This window comes from Aquarana catesbeiana, linkage group LG09 (genome assembly GCF_042186555.1).
Source record: "Aquarana catesbeiana isolate 2022-GZ linkage group LG09, ASM4218655v1, whole genome shotgun sequence".
NCBI lineage: Eukaryota > Metazoa > Chordata > Amphibia > Anura > Ranidae > Aquarana > Aquarana catesbeiana.
The window spans coordinates 44614440-44638470 of NC_133332.1; the positions used below are offsets into that span (position 1 = coordinate 44614440).

Below are 24031 nucleotides of genomic sequence, written 5' to 3' on the forward strand. Positions count from 1 at the left end.
CGATTGAGAAAAAGGGTCTGATAATGTCGCCGAAAAAGCTTTTATCGCGATTTTACAGTGCATTTTTTTCATAGGTCATGTCAAAAACCACATCAAAAACATAACATGGGTGCGTTATTGATGCATTTTCAATGCATTTCAAATGGAGAGGGGCATTTTTTTTTTTTTCTAACTGACCAAAAATGCAGCAAGATTTTTAACACCACAACTGAAGCACAAAGGACCAGTGAGAAGACATATATAGAATTTAAAAGGGATGCATTTTTTCTTGCGCTAAAAGGTGCAGATAATGGCCGACAAGAATGTTGTCCTTGGGCAAAGGCTAATGTGTCCTACTGTATGTTCTTGCCCACTGATTGGATATCACAGCTGCCAATCATAGTGCAGGAGTGCACCATACACGCTCTGTCTTTAGAAGGTTATATATGTCAGTCGCCCTGGACAGGGGTGGGGGGGGGGGGGGGGGGGGGGGCACAATACAGGAGGTCCTGGCAGAATATCAAATGAGATTCCTGGACATTATAACAAATTATCCTGTACTGAAACGTAATTTTGTGGTATAGGTGCAAAACTGATTGGCTGCTGTGAGACAATTCAGGCATTTCTTATGCAAGATCATTTGAGAAATACAATTCTGATGTGTGGGGTTTTTTTATACCAAGAAAAATCATATGTGAATAGGGGATGTAAATCATTATTTTCCCAAGAAGAAAATACACGTAACATTGTCCATCACAACTCCCATTTAATCACCGTTTTATTTTTCTGCTACCCAATGCGCTTATTAGCAGCCCTAAAACCTGCTGGACCTAAACAAGCTGGACAGTCCTAGAATGATCCTTTAATTAAAGAAGGTGATACTCCTGGAAGTAGAAGAAGCCGGGACATGTCCACCATTAGAGAAATGAATCATATTACGTGTCCACAGACAGTTATCCTGGATCTCCATGAATTTTCATCTCAAAACATTTACAATGTGCAAAAAAAAGGAAGAGGGCTACTTACAAATCTTCAAATAAAAATGTAACGGTTACAAATGTGACTCGTCATTGGAGTGGATCGTAATAAAGTGCCGTAGAAAAAGAGAAGATGCATTTGGAGTGGGGGATATATGGAAAAACCGCCTGGACCGAAGGGAGTGTTTACAGGGGATGGGATGACGAGGGGTTCAGCGGCGTCTCTGATGGATGATGTACTGTGAATGGCTAGAAGGCCTTACAGCTGGCGAGTCTGAAAGTCGCTCCCAGGCTTCAAACGCTGATTAGCCAGAGAAAGAAGAAGGCAGCAATGATGAGGAAGAGAGAGTCGGGTAACCCAAACATCCTGCCCTGGGGGAGGCCGGTATCTACAAATGAGGAGAGACCAAGGAAAAAATGATTAATCAACAATCTGAGAATGGAACTCCTCTACAACTGAGGAATAGTCTGTCCCTCCTAGCAACAAATCAGCTTCTCCCTTTATTATTGCTTAGGGTAGGTGACAACATGTAAGGCAGGCCAAAGACGAGTCGAAAACCGAACAGAAATTCATGGTCTTTCGTTTTTTTACATCATTTCCATGCCTGAAACAAATTGCTGGATTTTGTTTCGAAAAACAAATGATGGCACAATCATATGTGGCATTTTCGTTTTTCGATCAATAGAACGCTCAATTTTTGACCCATCTATGGCCCGCCTAGGGTAGGCCTTGATCGGAGTCGACTTCTTAACCACCAGCCAATCGCTCACAGTAAGGCTGGGTTCACACTGGTACGACACGACAGTCGTACCACTTTGGATCCGACTTTGCCCTGCAACTTGAAGTCCGACTTCAATGAACAGGGATCTCTCCTTGACATCCGTGTAGGTGTACGGCTCTGAATGCAGACAGTGTGAGTTTGGGGATACACACCCACACCAACCTCAGATTGGGAGCAAGAGCTGTGTTAAACATTAAAAGGGGACTGCCTGGACGGATACACGGAACACCTGTGGCACATCCTCACACGGGCTTAGGCTGCAGTACTTCCCATGTGAATAAGGCTTTACAGTTGAACAAAGTTATTGAAGCCCTTTATCATATTGTAGCCGGCAAATCGCTTTCTGGAAGCAGAGGTTTATGCCATTGTTGGAAGCTTGTCAGCCACCAACAGACAATACGAGTGGGCAACTAGCATACCGCACACATTCACTACCCATGAATTTTAACCATCTGACCTCCGGAAGGTTTACCCCCCTTAATGACCAGGCCACTTTTTGTAATATGGCAAAACTGACAATTGCGCAGTCACGTAGTGCTGTTCCTAAATAAAATGTATGTCTTTTTTCCCCACAAATAGAGCTTTTTATTGGTGGTGTTTGATCTCCTCTGCATTTTGATTTTTTGCGTTATAAACAAAAAAATAAGACCAACAATTTAGAAAAAAATATATATATTTTTTACTTTCCACTTATATGTATTCTGCTACATATTTTTGGTAAAAAAAAATCCCAATAAGCATATATTTATTAGTTTGCACAAAAGTGTCTACAAAGTATGGGTAATATAATGGAAGGGGTTAAACATCTAGGGCCATCAAAGAGTTAGCTGTGTGCCTAACCAGTGTTTTTGTGTGCTGCTTTTACTCAGGGAAGTGATGGATTTGCAGGGACACAAAATCCACCCCCCTTCCCTCATCAGAAGGGAGCTCTGCTTTGTTTACATAGGCAGAACCCCGTTCTGAGTCTCTGCCTGACAGTCGGCGGCAGACATCCAATGCCCAGTACCCGCAGATCAGCGTCTGCTGGGAATAATCTCAGCAGAAGTTGGGCGCCCCCTGCAGGAGGAAGTGCAAAATCAAGTGTATAGATATGTGATTCTGCACAGGAGAGCTGCACTGTAAATCTGCTATGGGGCGGTCAGTAACTAGTTAAAAGTGCAAGTTAATCTATAAAAAAAAATAAATAAAATTGTCCTAGCTCTCTGCTGAATGGGGAGCTCAGACCTCTACAGAGAGACCACTGCTTCCTCACAGAGAGTCTCTTGTTTTGATGCACCTATATGAGAGCAATCAATGCTTGTATGACTCGCTTTACTATTCACAGAACTCTTAAAATTCTCCCTGCACCAGCCAAGAGATTGTCAGCAGCCTGTGCATAGAGAGCAGCGGTGTTTGTACAGAAGTCTGACACGCTGACTGTCAGCAGTGGCTTAGCTGTAGATTTACTTACCTACACGTGGTGCTGACTGGAAGTCATTAGTGTTAAAGACTGTAGTAAAAAAGCCAAAAGGGAATGCTCCTATGCCAAAGGACATGTGGAAGCCGGTGTCTGTGAACCCTGGAACACCCTGTGTACAAAGCATATTGCATGGTTGTCATTCTGGACTCAACACAATGTATTTAATTCAAAAGGCTGCAGAGTCTGCTACCCAGGAAAGAGACAAGATAACTCTTCAAGGCACATCAGAGCTTTTTATACACAGCAAAGTCACAAAGCAAAATTTACTGACTGCAACCCAATGCTGCTTAGTCAACAGATCCCAGCATTATACCCAGGATCATAACTGCTTGGTGCACTTTTTAAATTTCAATAAAGTTCTAGAAATCTGTTCCTTTTCGTACCCCAAAGCTTGTACCTTGTGTATTGTACAATGTCTAAAAATAAATTGTAAACAGAAAATTAAAAAAAAAAAAAAAAAAGAAAACAGTATTATTAGCTAAAAATGTAATTACGGTTATCAATAATTTATATTTCCATAGCGCTTTTCTCCCTGGGGACCCAAACCACTCAAACTGGGCATGCTCAGTAGAATCTCATACAAGAGCCCATTTTAGACAGGATACAATTAACCTACCAGCAATTTTTTGGCATGAGGAGGAAGCCAGAGCATCCAAAAGGAAGTGTCCTGGCCCAGATTTGAAGCAAGAACCCCAGTGCTGCGTATCACTAAGCCACTGTGCTGCCCCTAGTAAATACTTACCTTTCCCGCTACTCGCCCGATTGTAAAAGGAAAAATTGAAACCTAAAAAGTAACACTAAAAAGGCAAAACTTTTTTTTTTTTAAGTTTTGGATAGAGTGGAGATGGATTAGAACACCTATTAGGTTTTTATTGCTGTCTATGAACTTATTAGGGAGACTCATACTCTCCATTTGCCCTGTTTACCGTTATCATCGAAAGTGAAAGTAAAAGAAAACCCTAATTTTGAGTTGTCCCCAGAAAAGTAACATAGGGGAAATCTTCCAATAGGGACATTAGTTCCAGTGACCTAGGGGTCCCCAAGGAATTCCCTTAATTTTTAGGTATTTTAGCTCACTTCCTGTTTTGGCTATGGAACGGGAAGTGAAGGTAAATCTCCTTAATGGGACACAGATGACCAAAAAAAAAAAAATGAACTGACAGGGGTTATAACCCTCCATTACTCTATACAAAACTTTAAAAAAAAAAAAAAAAAAAAGTTTTGCCTATAGTTCTACTTTAAGGGTCTTCAGGAACCAACACTTCCAAAGGGGTTGACCGCTTGTGTCCCCTGCTGCACTCAGTGGTTGCTCCCACCCACCCCCAAATCAGTATAGGACACAGTAGAGACAAGGGGTTGGTAGGAGAAACTACTGAGCGCAGGGGAGGAGGACAGTAGACACTCTTTGAAGTGCATGTTTCTGAAGCGTCTTCAGGCAGCAAATATTTACTTTATTTTTTGCCAGGGACACATTTATTAACCTTTATATTTTAGTAGCAGAGTTGCTCTAAACTTGAATAAAAACATATTGAAACAAAAGAAAGAGGCAGGATATTGTGCTATCAGGAGGGGCATACGGAATAAAGGTGAAATCCAAAATATATTCCTGGTTCTTGAATCAACCTCATTTACAGACAATCATGAGAGCTAGAGAATATACTGTATGTGTCAGATGCAGTAAGTGAATGTTAGTGTATACAGAGGAGGGCATAAAATGTGTGTGCCATCAAGCAGGATCAAGTCCTTCGTGCCTTACCTAGATGTGAGTCAACTCAAGACAATACTTATAGAAACATAAAATGTACAGAGGATAGTGACTGACATTGGGTACATAAAAATATAGTAGATATTACTTAGACTTGGATTTCCTGCTGAAGAATGGAAAAACAAAACAAAAAAAAAAAAAAAAAAAACAAAAAAAAAGGAAGAGGGCATGAGCGCATTTAGCTGCCTAATCTGATTGCAGTAGGACTCAAGCAAATTGGGACTTAAAATTCCAACACAGGTCACCAAAATCCATTCTATGCAAAGGAGACCAGTGCAGTTATGTTTTTCTTTTATTCCGAAATGCATTTTACAGTAACAGCGCCACCTTATGTCTACAAACAGGTACTGACTTTATATCTACAAGACTGAGGCTGGGTTCACACTTCTGCCGGATGCAGCTCGCAGAAGGGACCAGGGCGTCCCTGTTCTCCGTTACAGGGACAAATTTTTGCCTGAATTCGACCCTGAAACGGAACCAAAGAAGCACAGGAATCCTGTGCAAGGCATTCCGGAGATGTGAGAGCCGGTCACAATCTCCTGTCATGCGAATTGGATGCTGGGAAAATCCACATCCAATTGGCACTAGTGTGAACCCAGCCTAAAGCCTAGAACACACAATGAGAATATTGGACGAATGATCATACGTTTTTTTTTGTTTTTTTTTTTTGCCATACTAGTCCCCTACTGAAAATGAAGAGGTAAAGTTAAAGTGGATGTAAACCCAATGTCATCCTTTCTAAACTCCTGCCATAGGGGTTATCTATAAGGATATAGATGCCTCCTGCATGTATCTTTACCTGTCAAATGTCTCCCCTCTGTCTGTTATGAGAGCCGAAAAACTGCAGATTCTGTGGGTGGGTCTGTTGTCTGGAGCTCGGTGGGTGGAGTCGTGATGTCAGTAGACTCCCCGCCCACCTCTACATTCCTTGTCAATATGCATTTTCTCCTGTGTATTTCTAACACTGAACTTCTGCTATGATCTCTAACATCCAGTGAAAAGACAGGAAAGTAACCACATGACTTCAGCATGCCCAATCATGCTGAGGTGTGGAACAGCCAATCCTTGCAGAGCTGCTGAAGAAAGGAGTGGGGGTGGGAATGAACAAATAATGCATGTCTTAGGTTAGTGCATGAGATGTAAATCACCTGTCACTCACAGCAAGGGGGAGGATTTGACAAAGTTTTTCTCTGTTTGTCAAGTTTTATCTCACTGAACAATAAAAGAGGATTGCTCAGAGCTGGATTAACTCTTTGTGGCAAGACTGGGCTCAAATGATAGGAAATCTTATACTCTACATTATGACATAAAAAAAAAAATTTCGGGTTTACATCCACTTTAAGAAAATTCTCGTACGACAGAATACAACCCCGAGAGTAATGTATTTTTTAGTTTCCAAGCATGCACAGCCTTGGCCACTCAATTTTTTTTTGGGTGAATGCTGTACTGATTAAATGAATATCGTTCGTTCTGGTATCATATGAGACAAATGTTCGTGCTCATAGCTTCGGATAATTTTGCAGGATTGGCTCCTGAAAGCTGTGTACTAACGATCAGATTATTGTACGATTGCTTCGAAAAACTGTATATTTTTTGTGCAGTTTTCTCATCCTGTGTACTAAGCATTATGCTCCATGCACACTGGGGTTAAAAAAATGCTTCTACAGGAGGTTTGTATTTTGTTTGTAGAAGCAGCTCAATGTTATTTTCTGTGTCTATGCACATCAGGATGTTTAGAGAGCACGCCGTCCATTGAGCGCGCATGCGTCAGTGACGTACCCGGCTGCTACTTTAGTAAATATCTCCTAAACAGTGCAGGTTTAGGAGATATTTACTGTATCTACAGGTAAGAATCATTATAGGCTTACCTGTACGTACAAGTAAGCCATGGGAGATTTACTACCACTTTAAAAAAAACGATACCATTTAGATTCAGGATAGTTTTAGACCGTGTAGTAAAGGAGATGCTTGTGTACACTCAGCGAGGACCCATTACAAATGAAGAAATATACATACACACAAATTACAATTTAAAAATTAAATAAGGGCATTTGATTTACCACAAACAACCTACCCCTCTGTTCTCTGGTTCGGGTCTCTGTCCTTGAGGTCTTGGGGGAGTCCTCAACCTGAGAATGAGAAGGGGGGAACAAAAAAGTGACAAAATTGTCACAATACAAAAGTCTTATATTAATAAAAAGACGGGGCTTACAGGGGATGAGGCAGTAGCATCTTCCTTCTGTCTGTGTCACCCTACAGAAAGAAGGACAGACTCATAGTTCCCATAGGTGTCACCCTGCAGGAGGACAGACTCATAGCTCCCTTCTGTCTGTGTCCCCCTGCAGGAGGAGGAGGAGGAGGAAAGACTCATAGATCCCTTCTGTCTGTGTCCCCCTGCAGGAGGAGGACAGACTCATAGCTCCCTTCTGTGTGTCACCCTGCAGGAGGAGGAGGAGGAGGAAAGACTCATAGATCCCTTCTGTCTGTGTCACCCTGCAGGAGGAGGACAGACTCATAGATCCCTTCTGTGTGTCACCCTGCAGGAGGAGGACAGACTCATAGATCTCTTCTGTGTGTCACCCTGCAGGAGGAGGACAGACTCATAGATCCCTTCTGTGTATCACCCTGCAGGAGGAGGACAGACTCACAGATCCCTTCTGTCTGTGTCACCCTGCAGGAGGAGGACAGACTCATAGATCTCTTCTGTGTGTCACCCTGCAGGAGGAGGACAGACTCATAGATCCCTTCTGTGTATCACCCTGCAGGAGGAGGACAGACTCATAGATCCCTTCTGTCTGTGTCACCCTGCAGGAGGAGGACAGACTCATAGATCCCTTCTGTGTGTCACCCTGCAGGAGGAGGACAGACTCATAGATCCCTTCTGTCTGTGTCACCCTGCAGGAGGAGGACAGACTCATAGATCCCTTCTGTGTGTCACCCTGCAGGAGGAGGACAGACTCATAGATCCCTTCTGTCTGTGTCACCCTGCAGGAGGAGGACAGACTCATAGATCCCTTCTGTGTGTCACCCTGCAGGAGGAGGACAGACTCATAGATCCCTTCTGTCTGTGTCACCCTGCAGGAGGAGGACAGACTCATAGATCCCTTCTGTCTGTGTCACCCTGCAGGAGGAGGACAGACTCATAGATCCCTTCTGTCTGTGTCACCCTGCAGGAGGAGGACAGACTCATAGATCCCTTCTGTGCGTCACCCTGCAGGAGGAGGACAGACTCATAGATCCCTTTCTGTGCATCACCCTACAGGAAGAGGACAGATTCCTAGCCCTTTCTGTGCATCACCCTACAGGAGGAGGACAGACTCCTAGCCCCTTCTGTGTGTCACCTGGGGTCTTGCTGGTTGTTGTCTCCTCTGCCATATATCGGTATGACATTCTCTCGACTGATGCCTGCTTTACACACAGGACACTCCTGGCGCTCTGGTCGCGTTTCGAACCACTAGAAGAAATAGGACAAATAGAGACATTAGAGATAACAAGTTGGAGCATTTACAAAAAGTTTCTAAAGATTCCACAGCTTCAAAAAGGGAAAATAGTTTGGCTTCTCGGTGTTGGAGTCAGAGTGTGAAATCATCATGTTATGACTCAGTTTCCCAGGACTTGTGTAATATTCTATAACACAGTAACCTTTAAACACACCGGTCTTGTAAGAATAAGACACACACACACACACACACACACACACACACACACACACACATTAGACTGCAAATTATCAGAACAGCCTCCGCTCAGCAGGCTTTGGTCTTTTTTCCAAGCCAATTACAAACACCAAAGAAAACTGGCTTGCTATAACAAATAATCAGCTTTTGCCTTTGCTACCTTTAAATGGAACTTTAGTCGGAAAATTAAGTCCTGATAGATCACTTTGGCCTGGCCCCTTTTGCAGGTATAGATATGAAAAAAAAATTAAAAATAAGCGTCTATACTGCTGTTTAAAATCCAGTAATTCACGGTCTGCACATCAAGAACACAGTGCAATATAGCGCCAAAGAGTTCTAAAATGAGATGGTAAAAAAACTATGATAATTGATAGCCTGGCCTGTAGATTGCAGGACCAAAAAACTAGTGTTAAAAATTGTGATAAAAGCAGCGCTGATCAAACTAATGAAAAAAAAAATATATATAATAATAATTATATATATATATATATATATATATATATATATATATATATATATATATATATATATATACACACACACATACTACAACCAATTATGTCATGCAATTTCTGTGTGTAATAAAGTCCATAAAATGATGTGCTCCAAAGAAAATAAATAATAATAAAAATAATATAGTGCATGAACAGAGAAAAAAGTAAAAAAAAAAAAAAATATATATATATATATATATATATATATATATATATATATATATATATATATATATATATATATATATATATATATATATATATATATATATATATATATATATATATATATATATATATTACACACACACACACACACACAGAGAGAGTGGGGCAAAAAAAGTATTTAGTCAGACACCAATTGTGCAAGTTCTCCCACTTGAAAAGATGAGAGAGGCCTGTAATTGTCATCATAGGTATACCTCAACTACGAGAGACAAAATGTGGAAACAAATCCAGACAAACACGTTGTCTGATTTTTGAAAGAATTTATTTGCAAAATTATGGTGGAAAATAAGTACCTTATTTATCGGCGTATAACACGCACCTTTTTCCCCTTAAAATCAGGGGAAAATCGTGGGTGCGTGTTATACGCCAATTCCACTGTCTGAGCCGAAAAAGACCGAGCCGAGTGCTCAGCTCCGCTCGCAGTCACGCCGCCCCGCCTCCCTGCTGTTTCAAAGAGGATGAGAGGAGCGAGTGCTGCCGAAAAAGACCGAGCCGAGTGTACTCTGTTCGCAGTCCCGCCCAGCTCTTATGATGGACATAACACAGGTCCAATGGCGGGACTGCGAGCGGAGCCGAGTACAGAGTACACTCGGCTCCGTCTTTTTTGGCAGCGCTCGCTCCTCTCATCCTCTGAAACAGCAGGGAGGCCGGGCGGCGTGACAACCCGAGTACACAGGCTCGGCGGCAAATTTAAACAAATGTTGCAGACAGCACACAACACTTGGCAAGGCTGCACTGGGCAAGGCTGCATATGAAAATGGGTAAGGCTGCAAATGGACACTGTTCATTCTGCAATGATGGACAAAGCTGCAGATGAACACCGATGAGGCTGCATTGATGGGCATTTAAATGTAAGTTTTTTTCCTTAAACTTCCCTCCTAAAAGTTTTTTCCTTAAAATGCCCTCCTAAACTCAGGGTGCGTGTTATACGCCGATAAATACACCGATAAATGGTCACCTACAAACAAGCAAGATTTCTGGCTCTCACAGACCTGTATCTTCTTCTTTAAGAGGCTCCTCTGTCCTCCACTCATTACCTGTATTAATGGCACCTGTTTGAACTTGTTATCAGTATAAAAGACACCTGTCTACAACCTCAGTCACACTCCAAACTCCACTATGGTGAAGACCAAAGAGCTGTCGAAGGACACCAGAAACAAAATTGTAGACCTGCACCAGGCTGGGAAGACTGAATCTGCAATAGGCAAGCAGCTTGGTGAGAAGAAATCAACTGTGGGAGTAATAATTAGAAAATGGAAGACATACAAGACCACTGATAATCTCCCTCGATCTGGGGCTCCACGCACAATCTCACCCAGTGGGGTCAAAATGTTCACAAGAACGGTGAGCAAAAATCCCAGAACCACACGGGGGACCTAGTGAATGACCTGCAGAGAGCTGGGACCAACGTAACAAAGGCTACCATCAGTAACACACTACGCCGCCAGGGACTCAGATCCTGCAGTGCCAGACGTGTCCCCCTGCTTAAGCCAGTACATGTCCGGGCCTGTCTGAGGTTTGCTAGAGAGCATTTGGATGATCCAGAAGAGGATTGGGAGAATGTCATATGGTCAGATGAAACCAAAGTAGAACTGTTTGGTAGAAACACAACTCGTCGTGTTAAGAGGAGAGAGAATGCCGAGTTGCAACCAAAGAACACCATACCTACTGTGAAGCATTGGGGTGGAAACTTGCTTTGGGGCTGTTTCTTTGCAAAGGGAACAGGACGACTGATCGGTGTACATGAAAGAATGAATGGGGCCATGTATCGTGAGATTTTGAGTGCAAACCTCCTCCCATCAGCAAGGGCATTGAAGATGAAACGTGGCTGGGTCTTTCAGCATGACAATGATCCCAAACACACCGCCCGGGCAACGAAGGAGTGGCTTCGTAAGAAGCATTTCAAGGTCCTGGAGTGGCCTAGCCAGCCTCCAGATCTCAACCCCATAGAAAACCTTTGGAGGGAGTTGAAAGTCTGTGTTGCCCAGTGACAGCCCCAAAACATCACCGCTCTAGAGGAGATCTGCATGGAGGAATGGGCCAACATACCAGCAACAGTGTGTGACAACCTTGTGAAGACTTACAGAAAACGTTTGACCTCTGTCATTGCCAACAAAGGATATATAACAAAGTATTGAAATGAACTTTTGATATTGACCAAATACTTATTTTCCACCATAATTTGCAAATAAATTCTTTCAAAAATCAGACAATGTGATTGTCTGGATTTGTTTCCACATTTTGTCTCTCATAGTTGAGGTATACCTATGATGAAAATTACAGGCCTCTCATCTTTTTAAGTGGGAGAACTTACACAATTGGTGGCTGACTAAATTCTTTTTTGCCCCACTGTATTTCTTCAAAACATCAATCCGCGATCATGCAGTGAAACCTGTGTGCTGATAAAACTGACAATAGCACCGAATGTGATCCTCCACCAGCCGTACCAAACTTACTCACCAGATCCAATAGCTGGTCAAAATATAAACCAGCAGCTGGGCCTTTTTGCAATCAATGCTTGAGGTATTTGTTAGCAAGTATGCCAGGTAATCTCCAGTAAATCATGCCATGATATCCATATGTATGAGGGAAGAAAGAAGGAAACTCCAAATAGTGTGATACCGCTTATAAAAAGATTTATTTTAAAACATTAAAAATTACACTCACACATTCCAAGTGTCAGACACTGGGGATTATAGGCATAGATGTGTCAAAATTGTCTCCAGCCACTGTAGTTCATATGCGAGCACAATCCTGGACAGCATGCTGGCGTCAGCGTCCTGACCCGGCCATGCGCGTTTCGTCATACGACGTCCTCCCGGGGCTCTGCACATGCTCAGTTGCTCTTCATTTTTCAGCACTGTGCCAAAAATTTAGAGGTCAATCTGCTGACAGCCTAAAGATTTACCAACGCTCAGGGGGCTCTGGGCTTCAGCAAAATGGCATCCTCCAGCAAGAAGAGACAGGATCAATGCTGGAGACAATTTACAGCACAAACTAATGTGAGTAGCATAATTATTAATGAGGAATGTATGTTCTTCGCTAAAGAATATTTTTATCAAGTTGTTAAAGTTCCACTTTAAAAGTAAAACAATAAAATATTGCTGGAACATAGATTTTTTGGCAGAACAGACAGGCAAGGTCTGTTCTGCCAAATAACGTATTTTTGCTTCTAGCAGTTTTTTTTTTTTATATATACACATTGCCTGCAGAGCATGTACAGTGCTGTGTACACCTCCCGGTCATTCCTGCCATCCATAAGGCTTCTTTATACAGGCAGTCGGGAAAGGAGAATAAAAACAGGTAGATCTTTGTTCAGTACATATTGCATTTGCTTTTAAATGGATTGCTGTTGGCAGTGGTTCCGTCTGCCAAAGTTCCACCCAAAACTGGAACTTCCACGGATCTGCCGCCCCCCCCATTCCCTCCCTTCACTATAAGATAGACATTCAGGAGGTGACATCACTAAAGCATACTTTTGTCAGCAGCACGCCTCCCTCTCTGAGCCACCATGTGATGCATGCAATCTGAAGGGGGGGCTACCCACCCCACTGTGATACGGCCTGATAGTGAGTGGAGGGGGGGGGGGGCCCACTCTCTGGGTCACCACGGAATGGGGGCCCCTTCTCTTAGACACCATGAGGGACCCTCAATCTCTGCCAAACCCAAAGGGGGCCATCCTTTCTGGGACACCCTTTTTAACTACTTGCTGACCACCCTATAGCAGTTTTACTGCTACAGGGCAGCAGCTGTGCGCTGGACCATGTATACATATGTGATTCCAAAATTTCACCCCGCCTGCAGGGGGTGTGCACGTGCCGCTTCTGCTGTGAATATTCATTGCAGAAGCCGATCTGTGGGTGTCGGGCACTCAATGTCCTCCGGGACCTGCCGATGGTCAATAAATACCACAGAACGGACATCTGCCTATGGAACCAAGGCAGGTCACTGTTCTGACGGGGTGGTTGGATTCTTTGTTCCTGAATATATGTGACTAGAATCCTTATCTTCCAGTAGTAAAAGGAACCACACTGTACACACAAAAACACTGGCTAGGCACACACACAGTTAACCCTTTTATCACCCCAGATGTTCAACTCCTTCCCAGCCACTGTCATTAGTACAAGGTCAGTGCATATTTTTAGCACTGATCACTGTATTAGTGTCACTGGTTCCCAAAGAGAGTCAAACAAGTCAGTGTCCAATATTGCAGTCCTGCTATAATTCGCTGATCGACACCATTACTATACATATAGGTAGTTTGGTATAGTTATAGTATAGGTATAGTTTGTAGATGCTATAAACATTCGCATAAACCAATAAATATGCGCTTAGTGGGATTTTTTTTTTACCAAAAAATATGTAGCAGAATGCATATTGGCCTAAATTTATTAAAGCGGGAGTCCCGCGAAAAATACTGCAGCTGCTGACTTTTAAAATAAGGACACTTACCTGTCCAGGGTCCAGCAATGTCGGCACCCATGGCCAAAATGTTCCTCGCTCCTCAGATGCTGCCGCAGCCATCTTCTGTAAGAGCCCTTTCACACTGGGGCGGGGTCGGCGGTAAAACGCCGCTATTATTAGCGGCGTTTTACCGTCGGTATGCGGCCGCTAGCGAGGCGGTTTTACCCCCAGCTAGCGGCCGAGAAAGGGTTAAATACCACCGCAAAGTGCCTCTGCAGAGGCGCTTTGCCGGCGGTATAGCCGCGCCGTCCCATTGATTTCAATGGGCAGGAGCGGTAAAGGAGCGGTATACACACCGCTCCGAAGATGCTGCTGGCAGGACTTTTTTTACCGTCCTGCCAGCGCATCGCTCCAGTGTGAAAGCCCTCGGGGGTTTCACACTGGAATGAAAGTAGCGGCACTTTCGGGTCGGTTTGCAGGCGATATTATTAGCGCAATAGCACCTGCAAACCGCCCCAGTGTGAAAGGGCTCTAAGGCTCCTTTCACACTGAGGCACTTTGCAGGCGCTAAAGTGCTAAAAATAGCGCCTGCAGTGCAAAGCGTCCCAAAAGAGGTGCTCAATGCACTCCAGTGTGAAAGCCTCGAGGGCTTTACACTGGAGCGGTGCGCTTGCAGGGCGGTCATAAAATTCCTGCAAGCCGCATCTTTGGAGCGCATTAGGAGCGGTGTATTTACCGCTCCTAAAGCGCCCCTTCCCATTGAACTCCGTGTGGAACTCCACTTTAAGAAATTCGATTTTTCAGGTTTTTTTTATTGCATATGTTTTATAGCAGAAAGTTAAAAAAAAAAAAATTTTATTTCCCTCCTGAGATGTGTGCAAACCTGGTCACCAACTACAAGAAACGTCTGACCTCTGTGCTTGCCAACAAGGGTTTCTCCACCAAGTACCAAGTCACGTTTTGCTTGGGGATCAAATATTTATTTTACTCTCTGAACTGCAACCTAATTTATAATATTTGTATTGTGTTTTTTCTGGATTTTTGGTTGATATTCTGTCTCCATCATTAAAAATACACCTATGATAAAAACGATAGACCCTTCGTTTCTTTGTAAGTGGGCAAACTTACAAAATCTGCAGGGGATCAAATAATTCTTTTTCACCACTTATGTGTCTCTATTCAGCTAATGTAACAGTGTACAGAACTATGAGACCCGCTGTGTGTCGCTACCAAAACATTTCAGTAGGGCTGTATTTATTCATGTATTTGGGGGTCTAACACAGCAGAACAGGACATGCTGCATTTTAGAAACAAAATGAGCACAATGTATGACAAAAGCCCTAAAAATACAAGTCCGCACAGCTCCATACAAGCCTATTCCAAATTTAAACTCTACATTCCAGATCCTGCAAAAATATTTCACAAATGCATTTCAGCAGCAAATTTCCTGTCTACACTAATCCTTACATTCACATTTCAAACCAATGCAAGAACTTTGTTTTTGGTGCCGACACAGTTGTTATGGTGTAACATGACCATATCCTAAGAGCAGACACTAAGAAATACTTGACGTGGCCGGTCTCAGAGTGCATGGTGTCTCCATTTACAAGTGTCAACACTGAGGTTTCATAATCCTTCTATAAGAGCCTCCCAACAGATCACTATGGGCTGGGCTTGTTCTTCGAGAACCCAGAAAATAAATAGCCTGATACTGAAGGTGACCTGAGCCACACCCAGGCTTATCAGTGTTACAGGACACACAAGTTTATTCTGCAAGTACAACCATAAACATGATTTCCAAATAGATGTTATGTTGGACATCATTTTAATGCTGATTCAACAAGAACTTCCCTGAATAAGAGTTGCTCACCTTAGAGTTACACAGGAGATCTGGTCCTAGAAATATTGTTCTCATTCTGATGTTCAAAGCGATCTCTCATGTGTGGTGCGATCACTGTTTACATCTGTGTACATGCATGTTCACCTTTACGCATGATCGGGGGGGTTGGGGTAATTTAGGGTCACTTCATTTTTTTACATTTAATCTTTTTTTTTTTTTTACAGTTCCTTTAAATTTTTTTTGCTCAACTTTATTGCTATTACAAGGGGTGAACAACAGCCCTTGTGGTAGCCAGGGCCATGACAGGTCCTCTTTATGCAGAGATCTGGGGTTTATATATCTCTCCTCTGGCTTCCAAAGCATCTGATGAAACCGAGATCGGTTTCATCAAATGCTTTCACCAGCCGTGAATGATTTGTACACAACAAACTAAAACCAGAAAGTGACAAAATCCTTATCACTTTCAGGTTTCTAATGTCACACAGTGGAGGGAACATCAGTAAAAGTGTCTGTGATCCAGCTTCTACAAAGCTTCTCTGATCACTTTTACTTTAAAAACGAGAATTCGCCAGTCAAGTATTCTTAATGATTCCCACTCCAAATTTCTCAAAGTATGGTCACCTTGGTGGTCCTATGCTCTTCCCACCTTGCATCCGAGCAGCCTGGGTCTCTCCTAAGAATTAACTTGTTACCTTCCACTCCTGCAGGACTTGTCCCTCTCCACCCCTCCCCTCTATGCCCCTTCTGTCTTTTTCCGTCTTTTTCTACTCTTCTTCACTGCTCATGGCTGCCCTCGGTCTCTTCTGTCCTAGGGTGACCCCGAGTCCTTCTACTTGGGGTCAAACTTTTGATGACCGGCGGCCACTGTTGCTGGACTCCAAAGTCTCACCCTTTTTTTTTTCCTTTTCTTTTTGTACCCCTCTACAGATGGCTCACCCCGACCTGTGCTGGGGGTGTCCAATAGACCAGTACACACATTACCCTCTGCTGTAAACCAGTGCATCTGCAACCCGGGCCCCTGTTCGATGGCCCTTAGTCCCTTAGTGACCTTTATGGACCTTTGTTTTATCCCACTAGGTCGCCCAGTGGACATTTAGGCCGGGTTCACACACCTATGCGAATTAGATGTGGGGTTCCCTGCATCCAATTTGCATAGCAGGAGAATATGACCGGCTCCGGTTCACATATCTCCGTTGCGGCTGCGGAGCACCCTGCACAGAAACGTGCATCTTTGGCTCAGTTTCAGGGCTGAATTCAGGCATAGATTTGGCCCTGAAATGGGGAACAGGGACCCACAGCGCTCCTGTGCGATCGGCAGCCGGTTTCAGTGTGAACCCGGCCTCATAAAAGTTCTTTGATTGGACTTCTCCTGCCCAAACTTTTCTGTTCTGTCTGTGCTGTACCCCTGCATGGGTCAATGTTGGTCAATATGTTATACTTATTACAATAAAATTTATTGTACCAGAAAAGAGAAAATCGCCGGATCTAAAAAAAAAAAAAAATTATAGATAAAAAAACAGTGACAGGATCATGGTTGTAGCCTCAACCATGACCCCAGTATAACCACCTCAATATAAAGCCATATACACATTTTGACGGTATTGAGGTGGTTAGGTCACTTATACACTTCATTAGTGGCTAACACTATAATTTCATTTTTCAGGGAACGCAGCCAATCAATTCACCAAGAACTAGAACTATTACTGAGCGATAAAGCACAATTGTGCCTAAATCTGGCCATTCACATGTAGGTTCTCGCATTCTGCCCTGTGTGCCGAGCAAGAGAAATGACTTGATTGGTCCATCCACACTAAATAGCATTGATTAGGGAATCTGCAATACCAGCTGTTGTATAAAGCACCTGCAGCTGTCAGAATACCTGAACCGTGACTGCATCCGATTAGATGAACTCACTGTTTGGCCAACAATAGTTCAACGAAATTGGTTGAGCTGGGTGGTGCAGAAAGGGCCACCCACAGCCCGAATTTCAACCAGTTCAGCAGGAAACTGCCGATTTGAGAAGTATAGCAGCTCTTTAATGCATTGTGCCACATATATTTGTGTAATAACGCAATGATTGATAACTGAAATATATAACAAAACGTCTACCTTACACACATAGGGCCAATGCACACCACATGTAGTCCAGTGCATTTTTTTCTGCATTAAAAACGCATGGTATTAGTGCACAGAAACCAAAAATTCAGGATGCACTTGACCGAAAACGGACAGTTTTTAAAATACTGTATATATGTAATTGTATTATATTTGACTTTTTAATAATTTAAGCGCTTTTGCACTAAAAAAATAAATAAAATAAAAGGAGCAAGAAAAGCTCAAGAAAAATGCATCCCTTTTAATTCTATGTCTTCACACTGGTCCGTTGCGGTGTAACGCACCTCCCCATTGAAACCTTCGCAAAAATGCACTCGTGTTGTGTTTTTGATGCGGTTTTGGAGTCACTGACCTATGAAAATCGTGGCAAAATCACATGCATTTTTCTGTGGCCATTATTGGCACTTTTTTTCTATCGTTAAAACGCTGATAACCCCATTTTCAGCGGCCGATAGCTCGCTGAATTCCTAATAGTAGGTCATATGGTTTGCAATGTCATAGTTCAAACCAGTGCGTTCCAGTAAAAAAAAAAAAAGTAGACTGTGCTGCATTTTTTTTCTACACAGAACCGTACTGGAACGTGGTAAAACACATCAAAAACGCACAAAAAAATGCACATATACTTATTTAAAAGGTGAGGGGATAAGGAGGGGGGCGCACCGGAATGCGTGAAAAACTTGCATGCAGAGACACATCCAGACTGCGTTTTTATGGTGTGAACTGGGCCATAGAGGTAGCACTACACCAGGTCATATTCAAAGTAATACCTTTATACTTTGGCAAGTACAAGCAAAAAACACTTACCTGATGAAGACACGGCCAGCTGCAAAACAAGACAAACATGATCAGTACGGAAACATTGCAATAACATTATTATTATTAATAATAATAATAATAATAATAATAAATAAATAAAATATACTGTAGCATACATCCAACACAGTAGAACTTAGGGCTAGACAAGTTCCAGGAACCAGCTAGTACGTTTGACTTAAAAATATACATTAGATCCTTAGATCTTTGTAGTTCTGTTATAGCCAGTGGCAGGCTATCTCCCCCTAATGGAAACTAGACTGGACTCCAGCTGTCTATACACAAGCAGATTAGGCTGCCTGCAACTTTTCAGCATCAGGGAGTCTATCAGCAAGAGTTTTATCAATTGGTAGTGAGATATGGGCGACCAAAGTTAAGTGCCACTGTCTGTGTTGTCTGATGGACCACAATTATGACCATGCAATAGAGGAAAGGATCAAACTATCTTCTGGGGTTTCCAACATGTCAACCAGGGTTCCTCCAGAGGTTGGCAGGGGTATCATGATTAATTTCTAACGGTTATCCATTTGAAGAGCAAGCATTTTCTGGCACTTTGTTTAAAAAAGTATTTTTTGCTAGAAAACTACATAGAGATGGAGATGATAGAGATGGGGATGATAGAGATGGGGATGATAGAGATGGGGATGATAGAGATGGGGATGATAGAGATGGAGATGATAGAGATGGAGATGATAGAGATGGAGATGATAGAGATGGAGATGATAGAGATGGAGATGATAGAGATGGAGATGATAGAGATGGAGATGATAGAGATGGAGATGATAGAGATGGAGATGATAGAGATGGAGATGATAGAGATGGAGATGATAGAGATGGAGATGATGGATTTATATTACACACACACACACACACAGTATCTCACAAAAGTGAGTACACCCCTCACATTTTCTGTAAATATTTGATTCTCTCTTTATGTGACAACACTGAAGAAATTACACTTTGCTACAATATAAAGTAGTGAGTGTACACCTTGTATAACAGTGTAAATTTGCTGCCCCATTAATGTCTAAATTGCTGGCAACAAAAGTGAGTACACCCCTAAGTGAAAATGTCCAAATTGGGCCCAGTGTCAATATTTTGTGTGGCCACCATTATTTTCCAGCACTGCCTTAACCCTCTTGGGCATGGAGTTCACCAGAGCTTCACAGGTTGCCACTGGAGTCCTCTTCCACTCCTTCATGACGACATCACAGAGCTGGTGGATGTTAGAGACCTTGTGCTCCTCCACCTTCTGTTTGAGGATCCCCACAGATGCTCAATAGGGTTTAGGTCTGGAGACATGCTTGGCCAGTCCATCACCTTTAGCCTCAGCTTCTTTAGCAAGGCAGTGGTCGTCTTGGAGGTGTGTTTGGGGTCGTTATGTTGGACTACTGCCCTGCGGCCCAGTCTCCGAAGGGATCATGCTCTGCTTCAGTAAGTCACAGTACATGTTGGCATTCATGGTTCCCTCAATGAACTGTAGCTCCCCAGTGCCGGCAGCACTCATGCAGCCCCCAGACCATGACACTCCTACCATGCTTGAATGTAGGTAAGACACACTTGTCTTTGTATTCCTCACCTGGTTGCTGCCACACACGCTTGACACCATCTGAACCAAATAAGTTTATCTTGGTCTCATCAGACCGCGGGACATGGTTCCAGTGATCCATGTCCTTAGTCTGCTTGTCAGCAAACTGTTTGCGGGCTTTCTTGTGCATTATCTTTAGAAGAGGCTTCTTTCTGGGATGACAGCCATGCAGCCAAATTTTATGCAGTTTGAGATGTATGGTCTGAGCACTGACAGGCTGACTCCCCCCACCCCTTCAACCTCTGCAGCAATGCTGGCAGCACTCATACGTCTATTTCCCAAAGACAACCTCTGGATATGACGCTGAGCACAGGCACTCAACTTCTTTGGTCGACCATGGCAAGGCCTGTTCTGAGTGGAAACTGTCCAGTTAAACCGCTGTATGGTCTTGGCCACAGTGCTGCAGCTCAGTTTCAGGGCCTTGGCAATCTTCTTATAGCCTAGGCCGTCTTTATGTAGAGCAACAATTCTTTTTTCAGATCCTCAGAGAGTTCTTTGCCATGAGGTGCCATGTTGAACTTCCAGTGACCAGTATGAGAGAGTGAGAGCGATAACACCAAATTTAACACACCTGCTCCCCATTCGCACCTGAGACCTTGTAACACTAATGAGTCACATGACACCAGGGAGGGAAAATGGCTAATTGTGCCCAATTTGCACATTTTCACTTAGGGGTGTACTCACTTTTGTTGCCAGCGGTTTAGACATTAATGGCTGTGTGTTGAGTTAATTTGCGGGGACAGCAAATTTACACTCACTACTTTACATTGTAGGAAAGTGTCATTTCTTCAGTGTTTTCACATGAAATGATTCAATATTTACAAAAAATTGAGGGGTGTACTCACCTTTGTGAGATACTGTAAAATATATAACAATACACACACACAGTATATTTTTATCAGAGACTATAGGAAATAAAAATGGTGATCGTTGCAATTTATGTAACATGGTATTTGCGCAGTGGTTTTTCAAACGCAATTTGTTTCATAAGAAAGCCAGCCGCCGGCTGAAAAAAATTAAAATAAAATACCGGGGTTATAGCCGATAGCTTTAGCCATAACCCCGGCAAACCACTGAAAAACAGCAACGTGTACATATACATATTGCGGTCGGCAAGTCGTTATACATTAAAATAAATAATTTATCCCACGGACACCAGTGGTCTTTTTTGATATCTGCAAATGAGACAATCTTCCCATCCAGTGTAAGGAGAATTTTTCCCTCTGACCACCAGTAAAAGGGGTTTGTCTCCCACTCACCCTCAATGTAAGTAGGATACCATTACCACTGACCATACACAGATGGGCTGATTCAGCAGGAACGGTCCAAATTTCTTTCCATGGGTGGCCCTGTTGGCATCACCCAGCTTGACAAAAGTCAATTTTCACTCAACTTTTGTCAAAGGAGGTGGGCGGAAAATTGTCGGCAGAACAGTACCTGTATCCAATCAGCTGCAGTAGCTGTTCAGGTATTCTGTTAGCCACAGGTGCCAGCTCTCAGAATACAATAGCTAGCACTGCAGATTCGTCCAGCCACGCCGTTTGGCGTGGGTGGGGGAACCAAGCAACTTCTCTCGCTGAGGCTGTGGGTCTTAACAAGGGAAATCATAATGTCTATAGCTATCTTAAGGGGCCCTTCTTCAATGACCACCAGTATAAAGTGGATATTTCTCTACTAGCCACCAATGTGAAGGAGAATATATTACTTTAAAAGAAATTGTTTACGTGCAACAACTGGGTTAACGTAATAGGGGAAAAGGGACTTTAAAGCGGAGTTCCACCCTAAAGTGGAACTTCCGCTCATCGGATTCCTCCCCCCCTCAGGTGTCACAATTGGCACCTTTCAAGGGGGAGGAGGGTGCAGATACCTGTATAATACAGGTATCTGCACCCACTTCCGGGTATAGCTAGCCGCAGAGTCCCCGCCCACCCCCGTTGTGTTGTGGGAAATACACAGTTCCCACAACACAACGGGGACCAGTGTAGATGCGCAGCGCAACTCGCGCATGCGCAGTAGGGAACCGGGCAGTGAAGCCGCAACGCTTCACTTCCCGATTCCCTCAGTGAGAATGGCGGCGGCAGCACCCGAGGATCGAGGGATGGTACGGCCTCGGGTGCCGACATCGCTGGACCCCGGGACAGGTAAGTTTCCTTATTTTAAAAGTCAGCAGCTGCAGCATTTGCAGCTGCTGACATCTAAAAAAAAAATTTTAGCGAAACTCCGCTTTAAATCGTTTTTTTACCTGGTACAAATTTAAACATACTGTATACGTAAAACCAATGTCTTTGAATCACTCCTATGATAGCTGCAGCTCTTCAGGTCAAAGGATAGATCCTCTGTACCTGTATTCTGTAAAGAAATAAAGGAACAGGGGACGCCACCATCTAAGTGTAAACACAAAGATAATATGACTTTGTGACAGACCAAACTGGGACAGAGGCTTTTGTAGGGGACTAGGAGCAAGCCTCCAACCCACTGACTATGGGCCCTGGCATTTAAGTGAACACTACTCTTTGGGAGGTGTGTGTCTGATGGACCCTTGGAGTGGTCTTGCTTCGGATTCAAGTCCATGTCTCTCCAAAACACTGACTCGGGGAACTGGAGAACCCAGATACATATTTGGGGTCTCTATGCCCAAACCAGCAATGAATGCTTCAGACTGGGGTCTCCTGATATAATCTGTTTATTAAGGTGTTATGGGTTTATTAGCTGTGTGTTTCCCTTTGTGTGCATTCCCATTGTTAATGGAGACACCTATTGTTTCTGTCTGTCGGATAACTCTTGCAGGTTATGATGATGGGATAAGCCTTGTGTCAACTTTAGCTTATTTTCATGAGGTGTATAAAAACCTGTATTTCTGTTTAATAAACACTGATTCATTTGGTTCTATCTCAACATCTTGTCTGTGTATGATGCTTGAGGTAAAAGGGCTGGTATAAACTCTTGGTCTGCTGGAACAGTTTGGAGAGCAGGAGGCACTGTTTGGCAGAAGCACCTAAGCGGGGTGCCAAACGTTCCCTCACATGCTGTAAATGATAAAAAGGCACAGGAAACAGTTCTGTGGGTGTCTGCAGAATTCGCCACGGAAATGGCCAGGTGTTGCAGAGTAGAGTGTGTAGATGCCAATCAAACTAGTGTGGAACGCAATACAATGCAGAACTCAGGAGCGTAACAAGATGACCTCAACAAGGGCATGACTATGCGTTTTGGGCTTACGCAACGACCCTTTTTTGAAAGGATTTTTTGAGGCTTATGTGAGTGCATATTATCTTATTTATTCATGGTTAATAAAGTCTACACTTAGATGATGGCGCCACTATACACCACTCCTGCACATTGAAATGAATGGGCACCGCCGCTAAAGCGCCTGCAAAGCGCATCCGCCGCAGCGTTACACGGGGCATTTAACCCCTTCATCTGAAGCAGTCATTGCTGGTTTGGGCATAGAGATCCCAAATATGTATCTGGGTTCTCCAGTTCCCAGAGTCTGTTTTTTTAGAGAGATATGGACTTGATTCCGAAGCAAGACCACTCCAAGGGTCCCCCAGACACACACCTCTCAAAGAGTAGTGTTCCCTTAAAGCGGAGTTCCACATAAAAATGGAACTTCCGCTTTTCGGAACCCCCCCCCCCCCCCTCCGGTGTCACATTTGGCACCTTTCAGGGGGGTGCAGATACCTGTCTAAGACAGGTATTTGCACCCACTTCTGGCATAGACTACCATGGGAGTCTATGCCTCTTCCCGTCCCCACCTCGCTGTCTGCTAGGAACACACAGCTCCCAGGAGAGAGCGGGGACCACTTGGGACGCGCAGCGCGACTCGCGGATGCGCAGTAGGGAACCGGGAAGTGAAGCCGCAATGCTTCACTTCCCGATTCCCTCACCTAGGATGGCGGCGGCAGCTGCAGAG

At 43.5% G+C, this 24031-nt stretch overlaps 1 protein-coding gene across 1 annotated transcript in view; it reads right to left on the reverse strand.

Annotated features, from left to right (window-relative positions):
* Positions 1 to 725: 725 nt before the first annotated feature.
* The window catches only part of RNF5 (ring finger protein 5), a 34323-nt gene continuing 11017 nt past the window's right edge, over positions 726 to 24031 (reverse strand). Inside the window, exons 2-6 of the mRNA XM_073598393.1 lie at positions 18525 to 18543; positions 8304 to 8416; positions 7037 to 7091; positions 3189 to 3306; positions 726 to 1345 (exon numbers count right to left, since the gene is read on the reverse strand). Of these exons, the coding sequence (XP_073454494.1) occupies positions 1251 to 1345; positions 3189 to 3306; positions 7037 to 7091; positions 8304 to 8416; positions 18525 to 18543 (400 nt within the window). The 3' untranslated portion in view covers positions 726 to 1250. The remainder of the gene's footprint in view (positions 1346 to 3188; positions 3307 to 7036; positions 7092 to 8303; positions 8417 to 18524; positions 18544 to 24031) is intronic.